Here is a 17,788-nt window from a genome sequence, read left to right on the forward strand (position 1 = left end):
GCCCGTGCCCCGCCCCCCACTGTGCACACAAGGGCCCTGAGGTCTGCACCCCCCTGGCCAGCTGTTTGTCTCTTCATTGCCGGGTGGGGGGAACGTCTGGCCCAGACCCCTGCCTCCTGCAGGCCCTGGCCCCTCCTCAGGCCTGACAGGGGGAACGGACCCAGGGCTTGTGGCTACGCTGTCACCAGGGCTAGGGCTGCATGGCCCGCGCCAGGCTCTGGCCCCAGCCCCACAGCGGAAGCCCCGCCCACAGCGCAGCAGCACCCACCTCGGGACGGCTCATCCTGGAGAGCGTCTGCGAGTCCCCGGAGTCCCGCTTCCACCAGGACCTCCGTCTCCCGGAGGCGCCTCGCCTGCCCGGGGCGTCTTCCTGCAGCCCAGAGTAAGGGGTGACCCAGCTGCCCCGGCCCAGGGGCAGGGAGGGCCAGGGCGGCAGACACGGGCCAGAAGGCTCCAGTGTGGGTCTCGGGGCTGACGCGCTCTGGTCCCCGCCGCCAGGAGGGCCCTGCCCGCAGCCCTCAGCTCCCGTGGGAAGTCCAGTGACGGCGAGAGCTTCGCGTGGGGAGAGAGAAGGCCTGGAGAGACCCGACCCTGTGATACTCTACCCTCGCTCTCCGCCCCCCAGCTCCAGACCTGGCTGCAGGGGCCGCCGTCTGGCACAGGTGGTGTGGGGCACACAGGGCGCATCACACAGGTGTGTGTGTGCTCAGGTGGGTGTGTGCACAGGTGTGTGTGTGCACAGGTGTGTCCCAGCCCACACACAAGCATGAGGCCCCCCATCATCCGCAGGTGCTCAGGAGGGCACCCCTGCTTTGCGGTGGGAAGGGTGCCGGGGGACACGAAGGCTCACCGGGCAGGGCCGCGGCCCCGTGGGGGCAGGCAGCTCGGTGTGGCTCGCAGACACGCGTGCCTGGGACCCCCAGGGGGGCCCTCCCTCAGCTGGGGGCGCTGCCAGGCAGGCTTACTTGGAGCCCGAAGCTGGTGCCCTCAGTCCTGCATTCGTAGACAGGTGAGGACCCCTGTGGCCGGGGCCGGATGACCTCATCCACAGGCCCCGCAGTCACCTGGGAGGGGGAGAGGCTCGTGTTAGCTCCAGTCACTCCGGCTCTTCCAAGGCCCAGGAGGCAGGAGGGCAGGGCAGGGGGACCCCCCGGGTGCTGCTTACCGAGTGCTCCTCTTCCGTTTCTGGCTCCTGGGGCTCCAGCTGTTGGCCAGACACTGCGGAGAGAGTGGTGTCAGTGGAGCCGGAGCCGCCCAGCGGCGGCCCTGTGGTGGGGGGGTGAGGGGGGGCCCAGGGGAGCGCGCACGCCCTCGAGAGGCGGGCCGGCCCTGTGCTAGGCCGCCTGCTGCTGGGCAGGGGGACTGTGCCAACAGCTTGGGTGCCAGACTTCACAGGTGTGGTCCCAGACGGTCAGTGACAAATACCCAACGGTAACCGCCCCAGGGACGGACTCCTGCCCGCCACAGCGTCCCCGAGAGCCACGGCCACGCAGAGAAGCCGGACCAGAGCGGAGCGGCTCCCAGAAAGAGCGTCTGAGCGTGCACAGGCATTGGGTTTTAGAAAGAAACTCAGAGCTACAGAGCACGACAGAGAGGCCTTCCCTCCACGGACTCGCGCTCCTGATGGCTGCCTCGGCCGGGCTGGGCCAGGCTGGAGCCAGGAGCTCCATCCGGGTCTCCCATGTCCCTGCGCCAACTGCTGCAGCTCTTCCCAGGCCATCAGCAGGGAGCTGGATCAGAAGCGGAGCGGACAGCACCCAGTGGTGCCCGGACGGGCTGCCGGCCCCAGCCGCTGGACTGTGCACACTGCAAAGCCACCGACGCAGTGCTGGGTCACTCGGGAAACGCACGTGAACGCGGCCCCGGACCCTGGCTCCGTGCACGCCCGCTGGGAGGCAGCGGTGATGGCACGGGAGCCGCGGGCAGAGCGTGGGCCTCCTGGCTTTGGCCTGCCCAGCCCTCGGCACTGCGGCTTTCTGGGGAGTGAACCGGCGGTGGGAGATCCCCCACCCCGCCTTTCAGATGAACAGATCTTCAAAAGAGAACTTGGGGTTGGCAAACGCAAGGCAAACGCGGCCACTGCACGGCGGGCGGCTGAGGGCCGGCAGCCTCGGGGGCTGGCGGTGGCCTGGATGCATTTTCACCTCAGGCGACCAACAGCCCGGGGCAGACAGTGAGTGGCACCGCGAGAGGCCGTGCGGAGAAACGTAGCCTCCCTGGGTGAGGCAGCGACCCAGTGAGCCACGGGGCCTGAGGGGAGGGGAGACCCTGTGCCCACCACCCACGGCGGGGGGGCGCCTCGGCGAAGCTTCCAGGAACCATAAGAGCCGTTCCTCTACAGTTCACGCCCTTAGCCAGGCAATGCAAAGCCGAAGACACAGCCCCGAGGAGACGGGCCAAGCTGCCGGAAGCTCGGGAACCGGAAGGCCAGTGCCGCGGGGGCTTGGGCTGGCCGGCCGCGACCCGTGGCTCCCGAAGCCAGGGCGCTGCCCGTCCTGGTCCTGCTTGGAGCAGCACGGACGCGCACCCACGGAAGCCTGAGTAGACCCGGGCCTGGTGTCCGGCAAGGAGCAAGGCCGGGCTGCGCGGCCTGGCGGGCGCGGGGCGTAAGGAGTCAGGAGGACGAAACAAACGCGCGGGCGCGGAGCCGGGCCCAGACAGACAGGACTTCCTCCCGGGGCCTTTCCGGGGCTCCCGCTGTCCCGAGGGCAGGGGTCCTGCCTTGGGGACCATCCCGGGAAGGAGGTGGGGCGGCCACCATGCTGTGGCGCCCGGAGCAGCCTGTGGCCTGTTGGAGCTGTGATGGCCCCTGTCTGCGTGGGTGGGGCCGCAGCAATATCTGCCCGCCCAGAGGGCCTGCCCCAGCACCTGCCACTGCTCGGCTTCTGCAGAGAGCTCCGCTCTGGCCTGGCTGAGGTTGGGGTCTCCTGGGGAGGCAGAGCTGGGCCACTCTGCCTTCACCTCCTGCCCCTCCTTCCTGCCCGAGCCCAGACCCCTGGCCCCCTGGTCCCCTGAGGAAAGTCAGCCTCCAGGAGGCCACCCACAAGCCGCCTTGGGGAGGTTTCAGTCCAAGAGTCAGACCCCCTGACTGCCCCCTGGGGTCCCTTCTCCCACCCTGGCCATGGGCGGAGGCTGCTCCCTGTGCCGCACGTCCCCAAGAGCCCCAGGCCCTGCCTGGCCCCCAGCCTTAGTGTCTGGACAGTGCACCACCCACTGAGGCCCCAGACAGCCCCATGGGGTAGCAGAGGTGGGGGGCCAGAGCCCCCCAGGAGGCAGCAGGAGTGAGGGGGGCAGAGCCCACCGGGGGCAGCAGAGGGGAGGGGAGGGCCAGAGCCCACCGGGGGGCAGCAGGGGTGAGGGGTGGGGGGTCCAGAGCCCACAGGGGGCAGCAGGGGTGAGGGGAGGGGGGCAGAGCCCACAGGGGGGCAGCAGGGGTGAGGGGCGGGGGGGTCCAGAGCCCACAGGGGGGCAGCAGGGGTGAGGGGAGGGGGGTCCAGAGCCCACCAGGGGCAGCAAAGGGGAGGGGAGGGGGGCAGCAGGGGTGAGAGGAGGGGAGCAGAGCCCACCAGGGGGCAGCTGAGGGGAGGGGAGGGGGGCAGAGTCCACCGGGGGCAGCAGAGGGGAGGGGAGGGCCAGAGCCCACCGGGGGCAGCAGGGGTGAGGGGCGGGGGGGTCCAGAGCCCACCAGGGGGCAGCAAAGGGGAGGGGAGGAGGGCAGAGCCCACCGAGCATGAAGCCCCTCCCTTCGTGACTCCAGCCTCCTCTCTCGGCCTCAGTGTCCCTTTCGCTCTGCCAAGACCCTCCCCCTCGATCCCTACAGTAGGTGTCTCGGGGGTCACACAGAAACGGGGGGCTCGCCAGCCGAACAGAGCCAGCGCCTCCAGCTGTTCACAGCGACACCCCCTCCCCACCCCGACCCGGCGCTTGGCTGCGGGCAGAGGAGGCCCCCGGGCCACCTGGCCCACAGCTGGGCCCAGCAGAAGGGCCCCCGCCCCTCCCCCTCCTGAGACCCTCCCCAGTCAAAGCCGGAGCTGAGCGCCGGGGCTTTCCCACGGGACCTGAGCCCAGAAGGGTGGGCACTGTGGGGCACAGGCCCGGCCCGGCCCTGCCTCGTGGCGTCCCGTGGGTGAGGCCCTGGCAGCGTGCGGGAGGCGTGAGCCCCCTCTGCACAGGGAACTGGGGCAGGGAGGGGAAGAGGCAGGCGCGGCCCTGCCCTCGGCCCTGTGCCTCCCCAACACCGACGAGGGGCAGAGGGTCGGGGGCTGGGGACACATCAGGCAGGGGCGTCCTGTCCACGGCAGGATGGGGCCGCCCTGCCGGCCTTGCCAGCCTCACCCTGCGCCGGGGGACAGGGAGGACAAAGCCCAGGCCTCAAATGTCCACCTCCGCAGAGCGCGTGCCCGGAGCCCAGGGGAGGGGCCGTCCCGTGCCTGCCCGGAGCGCTCAGCCCTGCTCTGCCGGCGGGCCCAGCCCTGCAGTCACTGGGACCACGCAGGTTACTGCTGGTCACCGGGGGAGCTCGGACGAGCGCGGCTGCTGGCCCAGCAGGTCTGGCTGCTGGCACTGGGTCCTCCCTGCGCCCCATCAGCACCCCATTCCTCACGCTCCAGGGTGTGGGGGGACAGCATGCTGGAGCTCCTGGCAGAGACCTGCCCCTGGCCCAGAAGGCGTCACTCCCAGGAACTGGGCAGGTGGAGCTGTGGGAGGGAGGGTGTGGGGCGGCTCCGAGAGGCCCCCAGCAGGGCCACGGCCAGGGCGAGGCACGGAAACAAGTCCAGGTCCACATCAAAACTGACCAGTGCAGGGCCGGGGGGCCCTGCAGGGGCTCTGGGCCCTGCAGGTGCTGAGCGGGCAGCCCGGGAGGCAGCGCACCTCGCTCCAGGTTTGTGTGTGTGCACGCCTGGATGCAGTCCTGCAGGCTCTGTGGGGGACCTGTGTGGGCACAGGCACCTGCCCTGCCCCTCCCCACCCTGGGAAAACCTGAGAAGCCCTGAGTGAGGCGCTGGCGGTCAGAGCCAGACTCTCGCTGGGGAGGAGGGTCCTCACCCTCTGTCTCAGAGCCACGGGCCCACAGGAGCCAGGGCACACGGGAGCCAGGGCACACAGGAGCAAGGGCACACACAGCCACGGGTCCACAGGAACCACGGACACACACAGCCATGGGCCCACAGGAGCCAGGGCACACAGGAGCCAGGGCACACGGGAGCCAGGGCACACACAGCCACGGGCACACGGGAGCCAGGGCACACACAGCCACGGGCACACAGGAGCCAGGGCACACACAGCCACGGGTCCACAGGAGCCAGGGCACACAGGAGCCAGGGCACACAGAGCCAGGGCACACACAGCCACGGGCACACAGAACCAGGGCACACGGAAGCCACGGGCACACACAGCCACGGGCTCTGCAGCTGCAGGGCGGGCATCCGGGAGGCGTCCTGGGGCTCAGCCTCACCCCTGCCCAGAACTTGCTGAGGGGCGCTGGGCTTGCTGCCTATCCTGAGACTTCAGACCTCCCAAAGCGACGCCTGCCCACGCCGCTGATGCTTCCCCAGGAAGTTCTCCGGGCGAGCTCCCAGCCGGCTCTGCAAGCTGGCCCAGCTCCTCCTCTGCCTCCCGGCTGCAGGGCTCCTGCGGACGCCACCCGCTCCTCTCGGCCCGGCCCCCTCAGCCACTCCCACCGCAAGCAGCGGCGGCCACCAGGCTCCCTCCCTAGGCAGCCAGCCCTGGTCCCCTGGTGCCCTGCGAAGGCCCCGCCCGGTCTCCTGCCGGGCGGCTCTCTCCCAGCTCCAGACTTCGCTCTCTCCACCACACAAACACAGGCCGAGCCTGGCTGCCCGCTCCCGCGTCCCCAGAACACTTCTGCTCACCAAGCACTTGGGGCCCAGGACAGGGTCGGTTGGGCCGTGACAAATCCTCGTGCAGGAGTGCGTGGGGAGAGGAAGGGAGGGAGCTGCCAGAGCTCCTGGGAGGACGCGGCCCGGAGCTGGGAGGGGCAGCAGGGGGCCTAGTCGCTCTCCTTCCACAGCAGGAGAAACAGGCACAGTGAAGCCCACCAGCCCCCAGCCCGTGCGATGCAGCAGCCACAGGGAGCGGGTCCTCCAGCCCCAGCCCCCAGCCCGTGGGCAGCTCCAGGAACAGTCTGGGCTTCCCTGGACCACCCCCCACAGGCACCAAACCAGGACAGCAGCTGCCACCTGAGACCCCTCCCAGGCTGCCCAGCCCCAGCCCTCGGGACTTGTATGTACCGCCGGCACCATCACCCCCACGGCCCCCTCCAGACTGTCCCCACCTGGCCAGGCCACCTTGTCCTGACCACACCGCGGCACCGGGGCCCAGGAGCCCACGTTGCTTGGGAAAGGCCCCAGCTCCGCCCTGGCTCCCTGTCGTCCTGCCCCGCCTGGCTGGCCCTGGCACACGCAGCTGGAACCTTCGTGTGTATCAGCTGCAGCCAGGGGCCGGGCCAGGGTGGGCAGGGACATGCCCGCCATCTCAACCCCTGTGGCCCCACCCACCTGCTGAATGGCGAGGCGGGCAGGGGGCTGGGGTGCTGGGTGGGCTCAGGAAACAGCCAGACGCTCCCTGCTCTCCGACCCAGCTGGGAGAGCACCAGCCTCCTGCCGCCCCGCCACCACCCCCTCCCTCCTGGCCTCCTCCTCCCGCAGCTCAGCGCCCTGCCCAGACCCCCACGCCCCGCAGAGGGAGGGGCCGGGGCCCCCACAGAGCAGGAGCCAGGCTGGCCCTCAGTGCGCAGCTCCTGGAGCTGGGCCCACACCCCAGGCCCTTCCTGGCCTGAGCAGCTGTCCACGGGGAGAAACCGTCTGAGTCACCACCCTGGGCCAGGCAGCACAGGGCCCGCGGCCCGTCCTGCCGTGTGGACAGACGGTGAGGGCAGCGGTGAGCCGGCCCCGGGCTGTTGCGCCTCAGTTTCCCTGAAGATGCCAGAGCTGACCTCCAGAGCGGCCCAGGGTGGGGGGGCAAGGAAGGGAAGGGGGGCATCGCCCACGCCCTTGGGGGACGCCCCCTGCCTGTGCCTGACCCCATCCCCCACCCCAGCCCTCACTTCTCCAAGCTCCCAGGAACAAAGGCGCCTGGTGAGCTGGGAGCCGCCGTGGTAACTAACAGGTACCCCGGCTGTCGACTGGGCCAAGCGGAGGCTGAGGCATGCACCCCCTGCCAGGCTCCCCAAGTGTCCAGGCCGCCTGGCCTGCTGCCCCCCTGCTGTCCCCAGGACTCCCAGCCTCCGGCCCCCTCGGCTCTGGGAGGCCAGCAGGCCCAGGCAGGGCCCCGCAGCCCACTGCCTGCACCCCTGTGGTGCCAGCCGCCCACACCCCACAGGCAGGCCGGGGCAGGCCCCACAGCTGGGGTTCCTGGGCAGCGAGGGGTCAGCTCAGCCCCAGAAGCCGTGGGGACAGCTTGCACCCACAGCCTGCTGGCCACGCCAGGCCCCAGGCAGCAGCTGCATCAAGGCCTCCACCAGGAAGAAATGGAGTGGGCGAGGGACTGCCCCCAGGCAGCTCAGAGGGCTTGGGTGGGGGGAGGCAGGGCTCAGGGCGAGGAGCCGCGGGGCTGAGAGGCCTGGGCCATCCTTGGTCCTGGAAGGCGAGCCCCCACCCCAGCGGTCTCCCCCACAGCCCGAAGGGAACCTCACCAGGGAAGCGGGCGGGGTGCCTGCAGCCTTGCCTTGGGCCCACCCCCGGCTCTCCCCTGGGAAGGCAGCCGGCACCCAGCAGCCGCCAGGTGACACAGGAGAGATGCTAGAGAACAGACGCTGCCCTCCGCCTTCTCTCCTGGGCCTGGGTCCCCCGCCCCCAGAACACTCGAGCACCCCTGTCCTCCGAGGCCATGGGGAGGGCCTCCCGGTTCCGGCCACCTCCCCCTGGCTCCCAGGCCCCAGCACCAGGGGCCGGACCCGCGCCCGTGGCCTCTGTCTATGGCAGCTGTGGGGGCGGGGCGCGGTTTCTGCCCACTAGCAGTGTCGTCCCCCTAGCCCAGAGGGCCAGAGCTCCCTCGGGGCACACCCCGGGCAGCACAGGCTCTGCCCCGCCCTCCCGGGGCCCCAGGCGGCTCAGGACCTGCGCCACCAGGGAGGGCACTGCCCCGCCAGTAGGGGTGGCGCACACCTGACCCCGCGGCTGCACACTGGACAAGCCCTTGCCCACCCGTCTCCACTGCCAGGAAGCCCACGTGCCGCTGACACCGCACAGGCGGTCCTGGCTGAGACTGGACCCGGGCCCAGCCCCCGCCCCACGGGGCTCCGCGCTGGGACGGGGCACGGAGCAGCGCTCCAGGGGCCGTGTCAAGGAGGAGCCCTGGGAGCTGAGCCCGCAGCAGGGCCATTCTCTTCCTGCCCGCAGAGGGGCCCTGAAGCCTGCCAGCCCTCGGGAACAAGGGCCAGAGCCCAAGGGGGCCCGGAAGGGCAGGCACCCGGAGCCCAGAGCCCTGCCTGCCTGGCTGGCCAGGCACAGGCGCCACCTTCCCGCGGTGGGGCTCAGTGGCCTCCTGTGCTGACACAGGCCCCAGCGCTATCCCTGCCTCTCCTGTCTGCCTCACTGTCCCCTTGGCAGCAGACACACACCGGACGCCATGCCCAGACAGGAAGGTGGCCGGGGACCCCTTCCCGGGCCCCTGCAGCAGGCGGGGCGGTATCAGCACCTGGGGGTGTGGGGGTGCACAGCCTCCTGTCCTGCCCTGCCCCTCCCTGGCCTCCTGGGCCCTGCTCTGTTTTCCATTTTAGAAACTGCTTCTGACGATTAAATATTTATCCTAGCGAGGCAGGCCTTGGCCGTGGCTGCTCTGTGGCTTCCAAAAACAGAAAAACCAAGAGAAACCTGGAGGCAGAGCCGAGACACCCCGGGGCTCACCCTCGAGGCTCACGGTTTGACCAGGGTCCTGGCTGCCTTGAGGGGTGGGGAGCAGAGGAGGCCAGGGGAGCCAGCAGGGCTCCCCGCGTGCCCCCGCTGGCACACACCCACCCATGCAGCTCCGCAGGCACGCTGCACGCTCTGCATCAGGCTGCCTCTTCCTCCAGGAAGCCCTCCATTACGCCTCTGCCCCTGAGGCTGCACGCATCACACAGTGCCTGAATGGCACCGGCTGAGCGAACCCTGGCACACACGGGCTCTAGGGGGCGCCAGACCCAGATGGACAGATGGACAGGCAGGCGGACTGGCAGGCGTCCTCACACCTCACACCCCCCTTGTGCACAGAAGAACAAGTTGGGGAGACCCTGGCTCCCCACATCTAGAGGGAAAGGGGCCCCACAGCCTGTGTCCAGCCCCACCAGAGTCAGGGGCTCTCTGCCCGGCACCCACACTTTCCCACCCCCTAGACAGGTCAGGCAGAGCCTGGGACACAGGGTATAGACCTGAGGGGCAATGGGGGCAAACACAGCAACCCAGGGCTTCCTGGAGGAGGCAGCGCCCAGCTGGGCACAGGAGGGAAGGGCTGGCCTGAAAGGAAGCGGGGTGGCTTCCGTGCCACGGGCCTGACACTGGACACACAGCTGCCTGGGCCCCACCGGCTCAGCCCTCCTGTCCTCCCGGCCCCGTCAGCCCTCCCCTCCTGTCCTCCCGGCCCACACCGGCCCTCCCCTCCTACCTCCCGGCCCCGCCGGCTCGGCCCTCCCCTCCTACCTCCCGGCCCCGCCGGCTCGACCCTCCCCTCCTGTCCTCCCGGCCCCGCCGGCTCAGCCCTCCCCGGCCCACGCCACCCTCTGCTGGAGCGGCACCAGGTGGGCAAAGCCGGGGTCCAAGAAGCAGCCTAGCTCGTGCACCCCCGGGGGCCACGCAGGTGCCATCGCCAGCCGTGGCTTCTGAGACTGCCTCACTGGGGCCCGGGGAGGCAGGACGCCTCTGCTGCTCCTCCCGGCCCGCGGCACTGCTGGCTGCACAGGTAGCTGGCTGCACAGGTAGCCAGCACCTGTCACCTGACAGCCCAGACAAGCTCCACCGTGGCCAGGGCTCTGCTCCCTCCTGCATCTGCAGAATGGGGACACGGCCCCGGGGAGCCGCCTGCATGGGTGGGCACGCTGGTGCCAGCCTTCGGCCTCCCTGGCTGCATGGCCGTGACTCGGCAGCCGGGGTCACTCCTGCTCATGCAGCTCCGCAGCCCCAGGGCCACGCGGAGGCTGCCTCAGCCATGCTGGGCCCCTCCCCCTACAGAGACCGTGCGATGTCCCCTGGGGTCTCCCTGGCCCAGAGGGGGATTTCTTTGGGTGTAGTTGGGGGCGGCGCTCTGGCCGAGCCAGGGGGTTGCAGTGCAAGATGGGGAAGGACAGGGCTGGAGGGGGGCGGTCCCTGCCACTTAGAGAGCCCAGAACCCAGCTCTGCCTCCCCGGGACCTGGGGACACAGCCCAAGGGGTGAACTTGGTGCTGCTACAGCCGGGAGCCCTGGGTGGAGCTGGTGCACCGGGCACAGCTGCCTTCCCACACTCAGCGCTGGTCTGGACTTCACCAGGGGAGAGAGGCAGTGAGGTGGGCGGCTCCCAGGGCAGCGTGCCCGCAGTGCAGCCACCAGGGGGCAGCACCAGCACGTGGGTCAGATCCCCGAGTTGGGCAGCGGGCACAGGGGAACAGCCCAGCTCGTGCACCCCCGGGGTCCACGCGGGTGCCATCGCCAGCCGTGGCTTCCGAGACTCTGCCTCGAGAGGGGGCGTCAGGGGACCCGGTGAGGCTGGTGGGACCAGGCGGGGAGATGGGAGCACGGGAGGGCCTGCCTATCTCTGGTCTGCTGGGGGCGACCCATTCCTTGTCAGGAATGCCTGTTCCCAGGCCGTGGGGACAGTGGGGAGGGTCAGGGAATCAGACAGCTGTGGAGAGCTCCGGGGCTGTGAACCCACTGGGGTCCTCCAGGAGGCCCCACTCCCTGAGAGCACAGCACAGGGGCTGCCCCAGAGGGGCTCCGTGAAGCCAGGGCAGGACACCAGGCTCAGCCTCTCCGGAGGCAGGAGGACGGGCAGGATGGAGGCACCCAAAGCCGGGGGTCTCCGGCACCTGGGAGTGAGGGAGACGCCATGCACGGAGCTGGCTGCTGGGGACCCCTTTCCTGGAGATGCTGGGGACCCCGAGGAAAGCAGGCCCGGGGCCATCATTCTGCCACCTTCAGGGCGTGTCCGTGGCCTCGGCGCCCTCTGGGCTGGGGAGACCCAAGCAGGAGGTCTCCTGGGACTCTGAGCAGTGCTGGGAGGGGCCCAGCCCTTCAGGCCAATCTTGTACCCCAGCCTCGGTTGGACAAGATGGACCCGAGGGGGGGAGGAAGTCCTGCGGGCTGCAGGGCCACGTCCAGACCGAGCCCCTGTAGACATGGGCGGTGGCCGCAGCAGCAGTGACCTGCGCCCAGGACTGCAGTGCAGCCCAGCCCCTCGCCATGCTGGCCAGGTGCCCTGGGTGTGGCCTGGCTGCTGCACAACTGCCCGCCCCAGGGTCCACTCTGCAGCCAGGGGCTCAAAAAAGGGCACTGACCACCCTGAGAGTCACCCCCATGGACAACCCCTGCCTGACCTCACCCAGTGCTGGCCAACCCTATGGCCTGGTCTCTGGCCCCACTCGGGCGCTTTGCCAAGCCTAGCTCTGCCGCAGCCAGCCCCAAACCAGTGACCCCACCACACACCACACAGCAGCCCTAACTCCTGGTCCGGCCAGGCTGCTGTCCCCAAAACAGCCCAGCGGTCAAGCCTGGCAGCCGGTCCCCAGGGTCCTCGTGGTCCATGGCCCTTGTTCCCACCCAACCACGCAGCCTGCTCCCAGCAGGCAGCCACCTGTCAGGACCACAGCAGGGGACAGCGACGGGGGGGGGCGGGTGGAGAGCCAGAGCGGGTGACAGAGACCACCCCGCAGCGACCAGGAGACAAGCAAAGCAGCAGGGACAGGGACAGGACGAGAGCAGCGGGAGGCAGGGATGGGGATGGGGAGCCCGCAGCGGGGAGGGAGGCAGGGAGAGCAGCGCGGGCCGCGGGTCCCCATGCGGCCGCCCTGGCGGGCCCACCCGCCCCGGAGCGGGCTGCAGGCAGGGAGGCGCACCGCTGCCGGGGGCCCCGGGCCAGGGCAGCACGGCGTGGAAGCAGTCGCACATCTCGGCGTTGGCGCCGCGACCCGGCGCGTCCAGAAGCTGTCCAGGCTCCGGCGCGCCCCGCGCTGTCTCTGCTGTCCGCGCTGCAGCCGCTGAACACTGCGGACCGGCCGCGCCCGCCGGACCGCCCGGCCCAGGCAGCCCATTGGCTGCCGCCTGCAGCCAGCCCCGCCCAGACCTCGCTTGGCGCCTCCCCCACCAGGCCCGGGTGGACCTGAGCCGCGCCAGGGAGGGCCCAGCCCCCGCACCGGCTCCCGGCCCTGCGCTGCTTCGCTGCCCCCTCCACTGGCGGGCGTGGGGCTCCCTGGGTGGGGCGGGACAGAACTGGGGGCATAGGTGGGGCCGGAGCTCCTAGTGCCCAAGGATGCCCTGGGCAGGGTGGCTGGACAGGTTGTGAGGTGGGGACTGGCACCGGGACGTCCAGCCCGTCCTTCCCACCCATTCACGCCAGGAGCCTGGGGGCTGGGGCGCTGTGGCCAGGACCCCACTGTGCGTGCCCGGGGCTGTGAAGGCGGAGCCTGCAAAGATGGGGTGAGGGGTGACCCGGGCACGGTGCAGAGGGCAGGCCAGGGGGCTGGGGCCCTGGGGGCAGGGCTGAGAGGCTGCAGGCTGGACTCCAAGCTGGCCGTGGGGGCAGGGGGGACAGCTGGACCAGGGCAGTGAGGTGTGGAGGGAATTGAAGGGTCCCAGAATATTCCAGAAGCTGGTGGGGGCATGGGGTGAGGCCTGCAGGATGGGGCATGTGGAGCCCCGTGCACAGATATACACACTCACAGACACACACACGCATTCACAAAGCCTCACAGAGAGACACACACACTCAGACACACACGCATTCACAGAGACAGACACTGAGACACACAGAGATGCACACACACACGCATTCAGAGACTCACAGAGACACAGAGACGCACAGAGACACTGAGACGCACAGAGACGCTTGCACTCACACACAGACACACGTTCACAGAGACTCAGACACACTGAGACACACAGAGACGCACACACACACGCATTCACAGACTCACACAGACACACACACAAATTCACAGACTCACACACACTCAGACACACACGCAGAGACTCACAGAGACACTGAGATGCACAGAGACGCACACACACACGCATTCACAGACTCACACAGACACTGAGGTACACAGAGATGCACACACACAGACACACCTGCAAGGTCACGCACATGCACGCAGCCCCACAGGCACACATGCGCACGGCAGGGCGCACACACAGGGCGGGGAGCAGGCACGGGGCTCGGGGGACCAGCCATGGATGGCCGCCACTGGGCAGCTCCCGTCCGGCGCTGCGGCACCAGGCAGCCGGCCAACTGCAGGTCAGGCGGACGGGAGCACTGCCGGGAAGAGGCCCCGGCAGCCCCGCCCACAGCACCGCGGGCACAGCCCTGCCTCTCAGGTGGGCACACTGCCCTGCGCAGGGCCCGGGCGTGTCCGTGCGTCTGTTCCAGCCTGCCCAGCTCAGCCGCCGTGCGCCGGGGAGTCTGGCCGTGGGAGCCCATGGGGTGGTCTTGTGGACTCGGGGGCCTTACAGCACAGATCTGCCTGCCCTGCCCCCTGCCGCAGCCCCCTGGGCCATGTCCAGAGGAAGTGCCCCCACGCCCTGTGACGCATCCTGGCTCTGGCCAGGGGTGGGGTGGCAGGAGCTGGACGGGGAGGAGGGGCTGCCTCCCAGAGCCACTGGGGGCTCCCTGAGTGCCCCCCGCCCTCTGTCCCCTCCGGGCCGTCCTGGTGGGTACTGAGCCTGAGCCCCCAGCCTGCAGTGGCCAGGACCCCCTGGAGCTCCATCTCCTAGGCCTGCCCACTGCCTTCCACGGGGCTCCCGCCCTTGGGCTCGGGGACAGCCCTGTCCCCCCAGCCGGGGAGTGGACTCCATCCCGTGCAGGCCCCTCCCCTGCCCACTCTGGGGCGTCCCCGGGCAGCCGTCCAGCTCTGCTCTGCCCCCAGTGCTTGGGCTGCAGCTTGGCGGGGACACCTGCAGCACGCGTGGGCCCCCCTCCTGCCTATCACCCCGGGCTGTGCAGCCCTGAGCAGCCGTCTCCCTGGGCCCCAGGAGGGGTGGAGGCCCTGGCCGAGTGCGGGCTGGGGCGCCCAGGGCATCAATGACGTATGCCCCCCAGCAGCCGCAGCAGTGCAAACTCCTCCCCTGTCCCTCCCTCCCGGCTCACACCGCGGTCGTGGGGGCAGCGGGGCCTCGGCACGGAGAGGGCGGGGCCTCTGAGAGCAGGACACTTGCCCAGCCAGGCGCCCCACCCTTGCGCAGCCGAGAGCCTGTTCCAGGACATAGGGCAGCGCGGGCGGTCAGCGGGCTGGTGGCATGCCACTCCAGGAGGTCTCTGTCCAGCACCCTGTGCCTCCCCTGCCCTGGGGGGACACGGCAGCCAGGGGTTAGGGTTAGGGTTAGGGTTAGGGTTAGGGTTAAGGTTAGGTTAGGGTTAGGGTTAGGGTTAGGGTTAGGGTTAGGGTTAGGGTTAGGTTAGGGTTAGGGTTAGGGTTAGGGTTAGGTTAGGGTTAGGTTAGGGTTAGGGTTAGGTTAGGGTTAGGTTAGGGTTAGGTTAGGGTTAGGGTTAGGGTTAGAGTTAGGGTTAGGTTAGGGTTAGGTTAGGGTTAGGGTTAGAGTTAGGGTTAGGGTTAGACCGTCACCCGGGACCCCGGGGGCCAGCACCCCTCCCCCGGCCAGTCCTTGCTGGTCAGTGATGCTCAGCGACTTGAGAGACCTGGGGGCCATGAAGGCTCCTCCTGACCACTGACCCCCTGTGTTGCTCATGGCCTGTGGGTGGCACCAGTTAGACCTGGGCAGCTGAGGCCTGGCGCTCAGCATGTGCCCCCGTGGCACCTGCCCAGAGGGCCACAACAGCCAGAGCTGGGCCAATCCAAAGCCGGGAGCTCCATCTGCGTCTGCTCCATGGGTGGCAGGGGTCCAAGTACCTGGGCCACCTCCCACCGCTTCCCCAGGGACTGGAACTGGTGCCCATATGGGATGCTGGCGTCACAGGTGCCATCCTAACCCGCTGTGCCACAGCACTGGCCCGGCCTTAGCTTGCTCCCGGTGGGAGAGTTGTGTTCACCCGCAAGTTTGCTGGTCTCCAGGGAGGAGGGCGTGCGCACCCTGGGGGGCTCGGCGGTACTGCAGTGACCCAGCCTTGGGCCTGCCCCCCCCCCCCACAGCGCTCCCTCCCTCTCCACGTCCAACCCTTGTTCTGATTCCCACTCGGGCCCAGGTCCCCCCTCCCCAACCAGAACCTTGAGGCTGGCAGGGCAGTGGCTGAGGGGGCCAAGCAGTGCGGATGGACAGCGGTGCGCCTGGGATGGGAGCGGCTGACGCCAGCGTGGGCAGGGCCTGCACAGCCGGGAGGCCAGCCAGCTCCAGCCCGGGACAGGCTGTCCATGGTCCAGGATGCAGTCATTCTAACACGGTTCAGTAGTGTCCTGCAGGACAGGGCCCGAGCAGGTCAGAGCACGGGGTCAGCTGGGGCTGTGTGGACCAGGGCTCCCCAGGGGCCCCACTACGGGAGGGCAGGGGGCAGGAGCCAGCTCACTCTGCAAGGCTGACCACAGGAGCCTGGGGGTGGGGCAGCCAGCCTGGGCTGGGAGCTGGCCCATCAGGACCCCTCACCTCGGGCAGGTGGCAGCAGGAAACCCCAAGTGGCCATGCCAGGGAGGGGACTGGGTGCTACACGGCCCAAGGGGCAGTCTGTCCTCACCCTCTCCTCCCTGCACAGGAGACAGGGCTGCCAGGGGCTGCGGGGTCTCAGGCCCCTGTCCTCCAGAGTGGACCGCCCAGCTGGGTGGGGCAGGGCTGGGGTCGTGTCACCTCCTCCAGGCGGGGTGGGGGTGTGGGGAATGCTCAGCATGGTGGGGGCAGGTCAAGCTGGCCACGCCCATGGCCACAACATACCACGCGGACACAACGAGGCGGCGTTCCTGGGCGATCGGGCCTCCGCAGTCGGCTGGGGAGGCAGCGCGGCGGCAAGAGCGGGTGCAGGGACCAGGGGACCCTAAAACCCTGGCACAGATGGAGTGTGCTGCCCAGGCCACCTTTCAGGCCCTCCCGTGGGAGAAGGCTGGGCCAGGGCCACTCCCCCGCCCTGGCTGACAGAGGTTCGCAGGCAACAGGATGCCACCGCCAGCCGCAGGCAGCCTGGGTGGCAGCAGGGGGCCCGGAGTGGCCGTGCCAGGGCAGGCACTGGGCACTACATGGTCAAGGGCAGTCTGTCCTCACACCCCCACAGCCCCACCCTGCACACGAGGCAGGGCTGGCAGGGGCTGGGTTGCGGGGTCCCAGGCCCCCGTCCGGAGGAGGATCTGCGCGGAGGGGTGAAGCTGTGTTCGGGACGGGACAGACAGCACGCCCGCCCCACGGGCGCCGACCCGTGCCAGCAGGCCCGTGGCCCCCGGTGTAGCAGAGCAGCACCTGGGGGCGACTTAAGGCTTTGGGGATTCCAGCCGGGTCTGAGGGCCCCCCCAGAGTGCAGAACTGGCCAGTTGCACCAGGTTGTGTCTGGCTGGGACTCCGAGGGTCCCCAATCCTGGGCTGCAGCAGGAGGCCCTGCGGCAGGTGGGTGGGCAGCCGCAGGGCAGGGCCTGGATGACCCCAGGCCCTGGCTGAAGCCGTGCTGAGCATGGGAAGGGCCAGGGCCACGCCACAGGCAACTCGTCCAGCAGACAGCATCGCTGGCCACCAGGCTGGTGCCGTGGGGACCCGGGCATGGGCTGCGGCTGCTGTCACGAGGACATGGCAGTCACCGTACAAGGCCGCCTGGCTCTTGGCCGCGCAGAGCAGCTGTGGTGCCCGACATGGAGCCAGAGGTCTGGGGCCCACAGGAGCGTGGGGCTTGGAGATGGCTTCTCACAGTCCACCCTTGAGGGCCTCCTGGGGGCCCTGCCCTCGTCCCCATCGCCTGTCCTCAAGGTCACACAGATGCACACAAACTTGGTGGAAAGTTTTAGGAAAACAAGACTGAGGTTGGCGCTGTGACACAGTGGCCAACGCCTCCACCTGAGGCGCCGGCACCCATACGGGCACAGGTTTGAATCCCGGCGGCTCCTCTTCCGATCCAGCTCCCCGCTGATGGCCTGCAGAGCAGTGCAGGACGGTCCAAGTGCTGGGCCCTGCACCCACGTGGGAGACCCGGAGGGGGCTCCTGATCGGCTCAGCTCCGGCCGTTGCAGCCATTTGGGGAGTGAACCAGCGGATGGAACACCTCGCTCTCTGTAACTCTGCCTCTCAAATTTTAAAAAAACAAAACACCAGAACAGAACACTGATGGCCCACTGTGGACTACGGCAGAGCCAGGACTGCGCCCGGTCCCAAGTCTGCCCTGGGGGCAGCAGCTGCCCAGCGAGCCGTGGGTGCCCCCCATGGCCTCAGAAGGCCAGGACTCGCAGGTCTGCATTCTCCTTTCCAAAGCTACCGAGGCCACAGCCACTGCCGAATCCACAGATGGTTTAAAGGACGGAAGTGCTGCAAAGACACCAAGCGCTGCTTCGCTTCGAGAGGAAGGCAGCCGACAACGCTGGGACCCAGAGCTGAGCAGGCGGGGGGCCTCTGCTTTGAGCCCTGCGTGGCCGGGGAAACCCAAGCCATCCATCACCTCGGAGGCTGTCCGCCACCTCGGGCAGGGGGCAGCGAGGCAGCAGGGTGCTCGGGCTCCCAGGAGGCCTGGCCGAGTTCCCGGCTCAGGAGCTG

General features: G+C 69.4%; 1 protein-coding gene across 3 annotated transcripts in view; it reads right to left on the reverse strand.

Moving 5' to 3' along the window:
* Positions 1-12,148, reverse strand: part of AHNAK2 (AHNAK nucleoprotein 2) — a 28,009-nt gene extending 15,861 nt beyond the window's left edge. For all 3 annotated transcript variants that reach the window (XM_089322081.1, XM_089322082.1, XM_070065369.2), the window contains exons 1-4: positions 12,022-12,148; positions 1,166-1,218; positions 966-1,064; positions 269-370 (exon numbers count right to left, since the gene is read on the reverse strand). In XM_089322081.1, the coding sequence (XP_089178207.1) occupies positions 269-370; positions 966-1,064; positions 1,166-1,218; positions 12,022-12,073 (306 nt within the window). In that variant the 5' untranslated portion in view covers positions 12,074-12,148. The remainder of the gene's footprint in view (positions 1-268; positions 371-965; positions 1,065-1,165; positions 1,219-12,021) is intronic.
* Positions 12,149-17,788: the final 5,640 nt, after the last annotated feature.

The sequence above is a fragment of the Oryctolagus cuniculus genome, chromosome 20 (genome assembly GCF_051225735.1).
Source record: "Oryctolagus cuniculus isolate XC-2025 breed Fujian yellow rabbit chromosome 20, ASM5122573v1, whole genome shotgun sequence".
Classification (NCBI taxonomy): Eukaryota; Metazoa; Chordata; class Mammalia; order Lagomorpha; family Leporidae; genus Oryctolagus; species Oryctolagus cuniculus.